The sequence below is a fragment of the Bufo gargarizans genome, chromosome 8 (genome assembly GCF_014858855.1).
Source record: "Bufo gargarizans isolate SCDJY-AF-19 chromosome 8, ASM1485885v1, whole genome shotgun sequence".
Taxonomy (NCBI): Eukaryota; Metazoa; Chordata; class Amphibia; order Anura; family Bufonidae; genus Bufo; species Bufo gargarizans.
Window position 1 is genome coordinate 48,631,280 of NC_058087.1, and position 13,850 is coordinate 48,645,129.

General features: G+C 44.5%; 1 protein-coding gene across 3 annotated transcripts in view; it reads left to right on the plus strand.

Moving 5' to 3' along the window:
• The window catches only part of HDAC4 (histone deacetylase 4), a 176,608-nt gene that overhangs the window by 110,617 nt on the left and 52,141 nt on the right, over positions 1–13,850 (plus strand). For 2 of the 3 annotated variants that reach the window (XM_044302919.1, XM_044302921.1), the window contains one exon: positions 4,262–4,333. The exons of the other annotated variant lie outside the window; for it this stretch is intronic. In XM_044302919.1, coding sequence (XP_044158854.1) covers positions 4,262–4,333 — 72 coding nt within the window. The remainder of the gene's footprint in view (positions 1–4,261; positions 4,334–13,850) is intronic. 3 annotated transcript variants of the gene reach the window in all.

The window sequence follows — 13,850 nt, forward strand, 5'->3', positions numbered from 1 at the left end:
AGCAACAAATGGGCAGATCTCTGGATCCATGGGAGGTACAGGGCTGGTTCTACGTTTGTTAGAAAGAGACTGTTGTGTACTGTGTGGTTTTCACGTTTTGCATTACTCAAGGGATGACTCCTTTAAGGAAATGTGTATTGTATGAAAGAGTTACCTTTCGCTTTTAGGGTGCATTTCCACAACCATATGTATTATGCACTCTGCAAGACGAAGATTTTGTAAAAAAAAAAAATATATAATTTTTATTTTTTGTGGACCTATTGGAACAATGTGTATTTTTGTTCGCAAAACGGACACTAATCTTTTTTCTGGGGCTGCGGAACAGACATACAGATGCGGACAACACACTGTGCGCTGTCCACATCCTTTGGGGCCCCATTTAAGTGAATGGGTCCACATCCAATCCGCAAAAAAAGTGCAGATGGGATGCTGACCAAAAATACAGTCATGTGCGTGGCTAGTTCCGAAGGGTTTTGGGGCACGTTTGTTCTGCCATCAATCCCATTGTGCCCATGCATTGTTAGTTGTGTTAACTCTCGGATATTCCGGACGCTTTATTCCCTCTCTGCACCGTTTTACACGCGCTAGGTGAGCGGGTGCAGTCTGTCTCGGGGCTGCAGTTGCATCAGGCTCCCTTCATTGTGTCTGAGATGTCTCAGATCCTGAACCAAGCGACGACGCAGAAGACCGCCCCACGTGTGCTATAAGGAAATTCCTGATACGCGTCCACAGGAGATTTATCCGCGGGTAAAAATAGAAAAGCTGCAGATGTATTTTTGGACTGAGGCTCTTCACCGTGCACATGAGGTAGAGTGTTATCCTCGCGCCAGCTGTGCCCTATATGTGAAAAGCTTTTTTCTGCATTACGAAGCAGGTTGTATTCTGATGCAAGGCTTATTAAAATGCCATCAGGGAGCACGTGATGTCCAGTCTGTGGGGATCTCTATAAATAGCAGAGCAGCTTCCGCCCGAGCGATGCGGAGATCACAGCCTCCAGAAAGAGACATCCACTGCAGCGGCCTGCGCCCGGGACGAGGCAGGTGGTTGTGGGTCCTGCCCTGCTTGTGCGGGTCATCACCGCACTCGGCTGAATGCATTTATTAAGGTTCTGCCCGTGATTTTCCAATTTTCATAAGAACTTGCGCAGAAATGTTATCAGCACAATGTCCCTGCAGTAATTCGCAGCGGTATTGTTATTTAGAATTCATGTGATGTCACCGGATTTCGGCACCGCCGCCATACCGATCCTATTCAAGTAAATGGGACTGATTTTTGATTGCAGAACTTTCTACAACAAATGTGACTCTGTCTTACCATGGCTGAAAGAGGTTGATTTGGCAAATATCTGTTCCTTTCCTTTTCGCACAGCCATTGTTGTGCCCAAGTGTCAGTCTTCACTGTAGTTCTTAAGTTGTATTCATGAACCATGAGTCTCCCGATAAGGCTAGGTTCACATATCTGGTGTGTACTCTGGTAGTCTGTTCTGGCAGAGGAACAGACTACCGGAGTTACCGTATCCAACATAGCCTGGCACCACCGGATCCCCATTCACTATAATGGGATCCGGCGTATTTCCCACATAAATACATGCAGCTGTATTTCTCCAGCAGAAAGCCGCCATTTATGCGGTAAACACACTGGATCACATTATAGTGCCCAGCGGTGTCCGGTTATGCCGGTGTACTTCGTCAGTCTGTTCCTCTGCTCAACACACACCAGAGGTATGAACGAACCCTATGCTAATGAGACCCAACCAGACAGGAGAGTAGTTGAAAATGTGCTGCTTACAATGGAAAATCGGGTAAAACGATGGGGTTATTCGTATGTGATGCTGCATCCGGAGCTTAAAGAAAAGCTGTCACCTCGCCTGACATTGTCTGTTTTAGAAACTACTTTTATCCCCCTTGTAATGTCCATTCTGGAGCATCTATTCTATTGACTCGGATATGCAATTCCTTTACTATTTCTGCTGGAAGTTATGAATGAATTGCTAGCAGTTTGCAGTGAAGGTCCTGATGGGTGTTACCATTTGGGGCTTGTCCTTGCACAGTCTGAAACTGACCTATCATTGCCTCCAGTGTCACTGTGTAGGGACACACCCCTGGTATCAACTTTATGATAGAAACGGTGTCTGGCAGTGCGGTACAGGAATTTGTTTAATGTGATTTCTCAATATCCTGGTGCTGGACCAACATTTTATCGCTTCTATTTGCTGTTGCAGTTTTTACAAGTGAAACAAATGTAATTTACCTGGCAAAAGTGCAGCCATATTTTTTTCCTCGATAATTCTAAGGCTACCTGCACATGACCGTTGTGTATTTTGCGATCCGCAAATCACTGATCCGCAGTGATGGCGTCCGTGTGCGTCCAGCAATTTGCGGAACGGCACGGACAGCCTTTAATATAACTGCCTATAGACAGGTTATATTTTTTTGCGGGCCACGGAAGAAAGCAACGGATGGGTCCGCATCCGAGCCGCCAAAGCTGCGGCTCGGATGTGGACCAAAACACGCAGGAGGCCTAAAGGCGCCGAGCAGCAGCAGATTTTGTTTGGAAGGAAGCTTACCTTCCCGACAGTTGCCTGCTCATTAAGTGAAGGTGAAGCCCTGCATTTACATGCAGTGATCACCTCCCCAGTATGAGGACGTGCGGTCGCTATTGCAATCACTCAAGCTGCATTGTTTCTGGGCAGCAGATCGCTGTGTAGACCGCATGATCTGCTGTCCGGAAACGATAATTTAGGTGCCTGCACTAAGGACAGTTTCACCTGATGAACGAGCGTTTTGCTTGTTCATCGGGTGATCAGCCGCACCTTTACATGGACAGATTGTCGGAAACCAGCGTTATAGGGAACATTCATTCTGCCCATCTAAATCCACCTTTAGAGCTGTATTAGATTTTGTCGGGAATAAAGCGTTTTAACGAGCAATCTCCTGCTCATTGGTGGAGGAGACCACTGCTAGTACATGCAGCAATCTCCTCCACAGTATGGGGAGAAGCGATGGCTAATGCCATCGCTCGTCCCCATGCAGAATCACTGTTTGCCGACAGCAGAGTGTGATGAGACCGCACGATCTGTCGCCACCAAGCAATGATTTTTAAGCCTGCCTAAAAATCGCGATTGCGTGATAACCAAGTGTGTGTTCCTTCTTAGGGTAATTGGCGGCACTTTTAGGACTGTATTACACAGCCAGATCATCTCTAACGAGCTTTCCTACTAACGCCCGGTAGCAATGATCTTGGCCGACCATTGGCCAGTGTAATACCGTCCTTAGACCGGAGGCTTCATATTAGCATTTGGTGGTGATCTACTGTAATTGCCTTTACTACACCAGGTGCGTTGCCGCCTCTAGTCGTATAGCCGTGCTCTCCAGACGTCCATATATTTACACCAGTATGAAAGTGAAGATGGGGTCGTGATCCCTGGCTGGAGTTGAAAGCATTACTTGGACGCCCATAACATTAACATGTAGATGCCCAGAATAAAAGTGCTGCTGACCAGACGAGGTCTGCTTACAGACTGATTTTCCCACCGTCCTCTCCATTTCTTCCTCCTCCTCCTCCTGTAGCTTTATGTTATTTCTCGCCTTTACACTGGCTGTCTTTTCTTCTCTGAAGACCTGGGAACTGCGCGCTCTCCTCGCTCTGCGTGCTCCTGCATTTTAATCTGTCGGCTCCCTGCGCCGTCTTTCTGAGCTATTTATAGCCTCCGCCTCCTGGGTTTTTATTCCAGTCGGCAGCTGCACCGTATTGTCATCAAACTGCCCCGGAATGAATAGCCTTTTCTGCTTCTTTCCCCCCTCCTCCTAGAGGGGTCTCGTTCACCGCAGGTCCTCCGCTCCAAATTCAAAACAACCAGATCCTTTTTTTTTTTTTTTTATATAAACATATATGAATTATTTGGATGAGGCAGGTGTTCCACCGAGACTGCATGAAATTCATATGCTGAATCCTTAAACACCTCAAGCTTAGGGAAGGGGGCTCTCCTCACGCTCCCCTGAATTTTCGACCCTCTCCAAGACCCTTGGCACATTGCACTCTCCTCCGTCTAAGGTACCTCTGGCCTAGAGTCATCTCTTTTGCGATCAAGCCCTTCAGATTCACTCAAGGGTTGCTCTTAGACTTCAGACAGGATTTGTGAGCTTTTTTTTTTCATACGTTTTCAGTCTTTTTCTTCCTCTAGATCGCTGTTGTGTCGGTTGCTTTTCTTATGCCGTGACTTAAAGCTGCAGATCTTACACCCTCTCCTTTTTCTCTGCAGATGGAATATCTGGTCGGGACCAACCAGTGGAGCTTCTAACGCAGACTCGTGCCAAACACATGCCAAGCACTGGTGAGTACGAGCGGTGTACGCTGCCGGTAGCAGCGATATTGAGACTCTTTGGCATATTTCTAAGCATTTCCACAGAGAAAAATGCCTTGCTTGATCGGCAATTCAAGATGGTTCAGAGCTTGAAGAGAGACTATTTCTAAATCATAACTGCAACTTATCTCCCCCCTCAGGGTAACAGCTGGAGGCAACTGTTAAGACTGCCTAGTAGATGTTTGAATGTGGGCATTATGTAGAATTTCTGTAACCCGAATCTATTTCTCTATGGGTACTTATCCATTTATTAATAGAAATCGGTTGAGATTGGTATAAGTAGCCAGGGAGTCCTGTCATATTCCCATTTAATTGTGGTTTCTTATACATTGGTGATCTTGCCTTTCCCACATCTAATCCACACTGTAGAAAATGTCTGTACCAGAATCCACACATAACCTGACATGCGGTGAGGATTTTAAAGCATTCCTGGGTTTTCAGAAAAGGTTTGCATGGCTATGCCTCTTTGTACAATCATAACTCTGAAGGAACAGTTATATATGGGCATCCATAGTGTTTTTTTCAGTTATATTATTCCCTGTTTCAGCTGCACAGCTAGATTGATTTCACTCAGAAGCAAGGGGCCTCTCCCTTCTGCCAGCCCTGTACTACTGTGACATCCTTTCCCTTACTTCCCACTATGTTTTCAGCTCCGGAGCTCATAGAACACATAAGGAGTGATAAATCACACTTAACTAAAAGCAGGAGGCTCTTGTGGTGATCACAAGCTGTGTAGAAACAGTTCTTTTATCTGGCTCAGAAGCTCAGCTAACTCTGACACGCTCCCACTTCCTGTGAACTGTCTTCTCAGTCTCTATTACCAGGGACAGATCTTGCCTGACAACAGGCAGTGGACTGCAACTTAGATGGAAGTGAGACCCCTAGTGGCCATGACTTTACAGATTTTTTTCAGGTGGATGCAGGCAGATTTTTCAAATGACGTGATATAGAAATTTACACCCTTCTCTATTAAATGAAATTAAATTGTGTGAAAGTACAGTGACACTTTAAATCCACACCCTATCAATTTATGTACCAGATATCTGCCGGGAATTAACCCTTTGCAATTGAGAGAGAAATTTGTGGCAAATCGACTGCGATTGCTCGAAAAAAATCTGCATTAGGCTACTTTCACACCAGCGTTTTGGCATTCCAGTTTTGAGATCCTGCATTATCAAAACTGGGCCAAAATAGTTCCGTTAAGGGCCAATGTATTCTGAATGGGTCATGCTCCATTGAGGATGCATTCCATTCCAGTAGTGTTCCATATTGTGACTGGACACAAAACCGCTGCAAGCTGTCGAGAAGGAAGCGTCCCTGCTAGTAAGTGGAGGAGACCACTGTATTTACATGCAGCGGTCTCCTCCACAGTATGGGGAGAAATGATCAGAAGGCCATCGCTCGTCCCCATACTCGTTTTCCGAAAGCAGAGGCTGTTTAGACGGCACGATCTGTGCCAGCGAACAGCTATTTAGGCGACCTCACAAACTATCATATTTCCCGATGAACGAGGGTTTCGCCCTTTCATCGGGTAATCGGCTGCCCATTACCCCTTCATAATCGCTAACAAGCGGGCTGTGTAAAGCTACTTTAATGCACAAACGCACAATAGTCAACTGATGGTGGAGTGTTGGTAAGGGCGGTGATCAGCCAAGTGAACGATCCCATGAATATACATTTCTGATCACTGAATGTGTAAGAGGCCTTTCCACTCATTCCATGGAAATGAATGGTTCCACATGTGATTCCCAGAAAATGCGCATCAGACACGGACCCACAGTTTTGTCAAGTGCACGAGGCCTAAAATGTTAAGGTCTTGTTCCAACATTGTGGAGTATGTCTGGATTTATGCACATATTCTGTTCCAGAATCCAGAGAGAATCCCCTGCAACTCTGCCAGCAATGCATATGAATAGTTTTTTTATTCTATGCTCCATGGACAGATTCTGAGCTGAATAGATGAAACTGGGCACCATTAAAGTTGAGTGGAGCTAATCTGTGTGCAAAATCCACATGCAAATGTGCGTCACAAGTTGGAGTTTCACGTGCATATTTTTGATGCAGATTTTCCTGAAATCCGTGGCTGTGGTCCTCGCTTCTATTTGGAAGCAGAATCCACTATTCCATCTTATTTTGTGCACGTCTGTAATATAGCTGTTTTTCTGTATAATTCGAGGTACCGATTAAGAGTACCAACTATTGGGCTATTTAACAGAGCTTAATGACCAGAAGCTAGTAAGGGTAGTTGTATGTGCTTTTGGTTTTCCATTGGTAGACTTTCACATCTGATGGTAGACTTATGCCATCAATATCTCTCGTTGGCATAAACTGAAAAAGCGGTTTAAGAGCCTGCCTAAGGACCTGCAGTGATGTCCGTTATTTAGCAGACTACACTAATACCTTCTGGATTCACAACTATGCATGGCCAAGGTGGGAATATACCCCTTGTGAATGATGATAAAATTCTGCTTGTATTTGGCCACCACTAGGGGGAGCTAGGAGCTCCTTGCGTACTCTGTACATTAAAGGTGTTTTCCGAAACTAACTTATCGCTAAGATAGGTCATCAGTATGCAGCCGTTGGTGGAGGGGACTACTCCCATCACCTCTGCTAATCAGCTGTGGCTCCGGATGTAAACTGTATATATAGCTGGAACACACAGCGCCGTCCTGGAGTACTTCAGCTCAGCTCCAGTTCACGCGAAAGGAACGCCACATTTGTCATCCAGATTCAGCCAACTAAGATGAAGCTGGCCCATTTTTAGACCGCCTAGTCGGTTTACACTATATTAGACAGTATTCGTAAATTTGCGTTAGCATTGTTCTGCTGACGTGCGCCTGCTGAGATAATTTTCACATGAATTCCTTCCCACTTCTTATAAGACAGATGTGCGAACATTCACTTGCCACCCGCACCGAACCATGTATTCTTCGTTGTTTTTTTTTGGCTGGAGCGGGAAGGTGTTTCTTTTTGATTCCATTGTTTTTTATTAAATCTTTTAACGAGAAAATATAGCAGGATCCAGTACAATAAAGTAGAATGAAGTGGTCGCAGCCACTGGATATAGACATAATACGGTTTGTACAACCACTGAATGATATGCAACATATGGAAGGCGTTTCTTTAAATGAACATGTACATCCATAAGCCTCCACTATGGCAATTCTTGGATGAGTTGCACATGGCATGTAGGACACACTCGAGTACAACACTGCTGCCCTACACAAAGATTACCACTCAACCTGAAAGATACAGGCTAAGCAGACCAGACGAGAAAAGGGTTTTGTTTTTTCAAGGCCGACACCATTCACTGGCGCAGAATTTGGGACCTAAAAATAACAATGCAATGGCGTGCGTGGTGACCCGGACTGCATGAAGGAATTTATAAAGGGAGAGATCTGATACGTTTGTGAAATAGCAAGAGACTTTATTTAACGCTATCAATGACTGACATATCTTCTTGGCGAGGTTACTTTGACCCCAGATAAGCTTACTATGACCAGATTGGTTTTTTGATTGCTATTATTTTTCTGTGCCAGCGCACTTTCCCTGCCAAACCGTAATCTCGATTCTCTATCGTGTTTTCATCAGGCGAGTATCTGACGACTGTGACTGCAGTTGTCCTGCTATTTTCGTTACTGCTATATAGAATTAGTATTAACCTCTTAGTTTTTTGGAAATGTAATGGAAGTGAGCTATGGACGGTACTTCCATGTTGGAATGACTTTCCTTTTCTGTTAAAGGCACCCACGTTATCACATCTGCTGACAATTCACATCCAGTGCATGAGAGAGGGTGTTTTTTTTTTTTTTTTTTTTTTTTTGTTTTAGTTTTTTGGTAACCCATTCACATGTACCAGGAAAAAATAAAATAAAATTTTTTGTGTACTTTTTTTTTCCATACCTCCGAAAATGAAATCCATGAGAATAAATGCTCATGCACACGGCCGTAGTTTCTGTCCGCATCCGACCTGCATTTTTTGCGGATGGGATGCGGACCATTTATTTCAATGGGGTCGTTAAAGATGCTGACAAGGATAGGATATTTCTACCAAAATAATTGGTGGCATGTACTCAGCCGGGATACGCGTTTTGTTGATACACAATTTGCGGACTTCAAAACACGGCCGTGTGCATGAGTTCTAAGTAGTATACTGCTTCATTAACAGATTCCACACAGGAAAGCGAGTGGTTTAGCCCCTAAAAATCTGACTCGTTCTCATCGGATCCAAGGGCATCAAACTACATATCTCCGAATTCTGCTGCAGATCCTATAGATAATACGTGTTGGACTTGCCTACGGCCTCGGGCACGTGTAAATATACGAAAAGGAACCAAAAAGGCCCCTTCCAGATGGATTATATTTCCATCAGGATGGTGTCTACGTTTAGAAGGGACTGCATCGGGAACCAGAGTTGCCAACCAGAATATTTCTTTTTCTTTTTTCTGGACAACTTATCCCAAAATCCCGGACAGCCAACATTTTTTACAGACAAACCAGAAAACCATAATGAATGATGATTATAAGTAATACATGTCTATAGCTCAGTATACTGATATTAAGGCATTGCTATAATTTACTGTAAGCTGTAAAATTATGATTGTTATCACCAAAATATAGTACCAAAAAAGTGGCCTGTCATACCCAGGAAGAAATGCAGCAGCGTCTTAAGATTAAAATTGACAAATCACTGGATCCAGATGGCATACCCAATCCTGTTTCCTAAAAGCATTAAGTATTGTCATAGACAGACCCTTATTTCTGATATTTAAGGACTCTATAATGTCCGGATCTGTCGCACAGGATTGGCGCTTAGCAAATGTGGTGCCAATATTCAAAAAGGGGTCAAAAACAGAGCCTGGAAACTATAGACCGCTAATCTACCATCTGTTGTAAGTTGGACTGCAGCTATTAATTATTTTAGTAATCAAGTATTCATCCAACGATTAATCGAGTGCTCTAATAAGAAAAAAAAACTAATTAAAAGAACGTTTTCCTTTATAAAAACTCATCAGGCTCCTTCCATGCCATCAGCCCCCCCAATATGCCATCAGCTGCCACACCGCAAAAGATAGGGCATGTCTTATACTTCACTGCGACATGCAAACCACTGACCAATTGAAGTCAGTGGGTCCGCACTATGATGTCACGTGCATGTGGCCGGTATTTGTGTTTTGTGGATCGCTCTATGCGGCCCGCAAAACACTTAGGGTCCTGTGAATGCCCCCTTACAAACTAAATTACTATAAGGACTATAAAAAACTCAGTTGTTGTTCTGATGCCATTAGTTTGGAGTTATCTATGAGGTGAATAGGCACTTAGCACCCTCCTTTGTTCTCTGTGGTGGCCCATCGCCCAGACCTCTACCCATACTATCCTCTGGCATGCCTTTGATAGAAAAGCGTCAGAAGTAGCAAGAATTTGTTAATCGACAGCTACCAGCTTATAAAATGACCCATTTATCCACACTTAATTGTAGTTCCGGTACTTGCTGACAGCAGACACGTCCTGACCCAGGCAAATCATGAGTTTATTGAGTGCCATCACTGGGCACCACTTATCCTCACATATCACCTTCTTGCTTAAGCTGGCTCCTAAATTGATGCTTTTCTTGTCCACCCTTGCCTAGAGGTGAAGCAATTCATGGCTTCCTGTGCCCGATCATGAAATAACTCTGTGCTCAGCACTTGAAGTTGTCATTTGATCACAGGTTGCATCTGTTCCCAGGGCAGAGAAATATTATCCAATTGTGCTTCTGTCTATGGGTTTTGAACCGGTGTGCGGCAGGAGAAGCTCTTGATGGGATCATATCTGTGAGTGTCTCCAGGGTGTGTGATTCACCTGCCGAGCGGTGGTGAGTCACCTTCCTGCCGACGGAGGCGTGCAGCACCATACGGAGCATCTTTGGAACACGTTATCCTGTCTAATGAGGGAAGCAGAAGACAGGCTGGAGTGGGCGGCTGCTTCGGGGACATGAATGAGCTTCCGATGACACCAATACGGTGACAACAGGTTGAGCTCGCAGCCTTTCTCTGACGGAAATAACCCCACAGTCTGGCTTTTACTGTGCTCATATTTTTACTAATGAGTGCGTTCCGTTTATCTTCTAGTGTAGTATTTCTTACTAGACTCTAGTTCTATGTCTCTTAGAAAGAAGGAGAAACCGGTAGGGGTTTCATGTGAGAAGTCTAGAACTTCGTCGGGCCCATGAATGGGTGCAGTGGCCGGTCATGCGTGGTGCGCTCCCATTCAGTACTACGGGGAAAGCGCTTGGTGGTGGCCGGACCGGAGTCCTCCAGCCACCACTTTCCTAGCGATATACCCCCATTGTCTGAGATAAGACAACCCTTTTAAGACCGAACTTATCTACGCTGGTGTGATTGTAGTTTTTGTAGGACTCTGGAAATCCAGCCTCGGTTAGGTGCATAACACAATTTTATTTGTTGTGAAAAGTTAGCAGCCAATTAAACCACTCTATAAATTTTTATTTATTTATTGAATACATTTTTGCAACTGTCCCATTCATGTCAGATAGGAGCTTGCCGTGCACATACTGCAGAGTTCAATTGCGGACGTTTGGTACGTATGTATGGTCCTCAAATACTGGTAACCTGGCATGAAACAAACATCGCCCTGTGCCAAATTAACAGGAAAGTTAATTCATTTATGATTAAAAGTTATGGACACCTTTTGGAATAAATTTTTATTGGATTCTATTTATTTTGGGCTTGAATTAAATTTTTCAATTGGTCTTGAGTAAAAATTTTCTGCAGTTTGTCTTTGACGCTGGGTTCAGACCTGAGCGTTCTGAAAGGAGCGCTCTGTATGCGCGATTGTACCGGCGTTTTGCAATCGCGCATTACAGAGACAAGCGAACGCCCATTGTCGCGCGTTCCCGAAAGTCTATGTACGGGAACGCGCGACGAGACGCCCGAAAGAAGCTCATGTACTTCTTGGGGCGTCGGGCGTTTTACAGCGCGTTTTACAGATCTGTAAAACGCCCAGGTGAGAACCATTCCCATAGGGAATCATTGGTTTCTCCTTGTTGAGCGTTTTACAGCGCGTAGGAACGCGCTGTAAAACGCTCAGGTCTGAACCCAGCCTTATAGCCTTCGGTTTCTCTGTTAGGTCTCCTTCTCGGTGAATCTGTCTGAGATTTCCTCTGCAGCTCGGTCTGTAGCGCTTATTTCTAGTTCCCTGGTAACTCATAAACACTCGTTTAAGCTAAATTCTTAGCAATTTGATAAGAATTTAGCTTAAAGAGGAACTTTCACCACTCCTGACATGCCTGTTTTAATAGCTTCATGCATTCCCCATGTAATAACAATTCTGAAGCATCTATTCGTATGGCTCTATGTTGTGTCATTCCTTTATTTGCACTTGAAGTTATGAATCAATTGCTATTAGCCTTCAGTAAGGGTACAGAGGGGAGGTAACCAGTTGGGGGTGTACCTGCACAGTCTGAGAATGGCAGCACTGATTGGATAGAGTCAGGCTGTGCAGGTACACCCCCCCAACTGGTTACCTCCCCTCTGTACCCTTACGGAAGGCTGAAAGCAATTCATTCATATCTTATACTGCAAATAATAAAGGAATGGCACAACATATAGAGCCATAAGAACAGATGCTTTAGAATTGTTAGTACGTGGGGAATGCACGAAGCTATTAAATAAGGCATGTCGGGAGTGGTGACAAGTCCTCTTTAAATTAATGTTTATGAGCTGTTAGGAAAGTAAAGATAAGGGCTTAAGATCGAGCCATCGGAGCAGCTCTCTGATGGATTCACTTCGAAGTGCAGTGAAACTGAAAACTGTAGAAAACCAATTGTTGAAAATAATTTTTAGCCCAAAATAAGTAGAATGCAAAAAAACAAAAAGATGTCCATAGCCTTCAAAAGTTTATAATTTTTTTTAGATATTTTTACTGATCCTCTTGATATGTCATCAGTATCTGATGGGGGGAGGTCTGACACCCAGGACCCCTGATGGTCAGCGGTTTGAGAAGGCACTGGCAGTAGTGCCATGGCCTTCTCCCAGCTCACCAAGCACAGCGCCGTACATTTGATGGCGGCTGTGCTTGTTATCACATCTCTGCTCCGTCTCTGCCTAGGCCACGTGACTGATGAACATGACGTCGCTCAGCCAGTGTAAAGAAAGGCTGATACATCTTCTTTCACATACATGTCTGTGTTTTGGCTCAAAACAGCTGCATGTGTGAACCCATACAAGGACATATTTGCACAGGTAGACAGCACGTGGCGAGCGGCAATTGACAATTTAGCAAGTTGTTTGCCGTTTACTGCCTCTTACAGGATGCAATTATTGTCAGTATGTTTGGACAATAGATTGCTCGCCCCCGTACAGTTTGTATCCTATTCGGCTATTCCTTTTTTGCGCATAACTGTTGTGTTCAGTAACAAATTAGTGTCCATTCGTCATGTGGCCCATCATTGCCCAATTTAAATGTCCCTTTAAACTTCTCCCTCTCCACAGGATGGAGGACAGGGTTGACCACTGGGACTCCCACAGACTATGAACAGAGCAGTGGTCAAGCATGTGCACTGCTGCTCCATTCATCTTCATGACACTGCCAGAAATTGCCGAGCGCCATACTCCTCTTCAGCGGTCCCACAGATTGATAGAAGGGCAGCATGGTCTGCGTTCAGTGGTCAGACTCCACAGATAAGACTTATAGGTGTAAAACTTGGCACTAAGTCTCTTTAGTTATGCAAGACTGTGTTTTAGTGTTCTTAAAGGGCATCTGTCAGCAGATCTGTACCTATGACACTGGCTGACCTGTTACATGTGCACTTGGTGGGTGAAGGCATCCGTATTGGTCCCATGTTCATATGTGCCCGTATTGCAAAATAAAATGAAGTTTTAATATATGCAAATGAGCTTCTAGGAGCAGAGAATTCGGCAGCTGCAGAGAGAGCAGAGCCTCTAGGTGTAATGGCAACACCCCTGTTGCTCCTAGAGGCTCATTTGCATATATTAAAACGTACTTTTTCTCAGCAATGCGGGCACATATGAACATGGGACTAACACAGATGCCTTCAGCTGCCAAGTGCACATGTAACAGGTCACCCAGTGTCATAGCTACAAATCTGCTGACAATGTCCTTAAAATTTGTGCAGTTCAGTTGTATTGCATGTGTGTAACCTGTGACGTGTTCTCACATCTGTTACATTGCACATACCGCAGAACGAATACTTATTTTGCGAGCTTCCATGTTGACTGTTTCCCTAAGGCAGCACTGCTCTCATACTCTTGTACGGTTTTTGGGTCATTTACTTTTGATAACTGATGTTTTGTCTCCATTCAGTTCTTCACTTCTTCCCATATTAAGTTTCCCAGAAACCACCAACTGCATCAGCATCCTTCCTTGAGAGGCCGCTGTGTCTTGGATTGTGGGAAGAGTCGGTGTGGGGAAATGGGCCCTATTATAATGGTACACTGCGGAAGGCTCCCTTCGCTATGCTGAATAC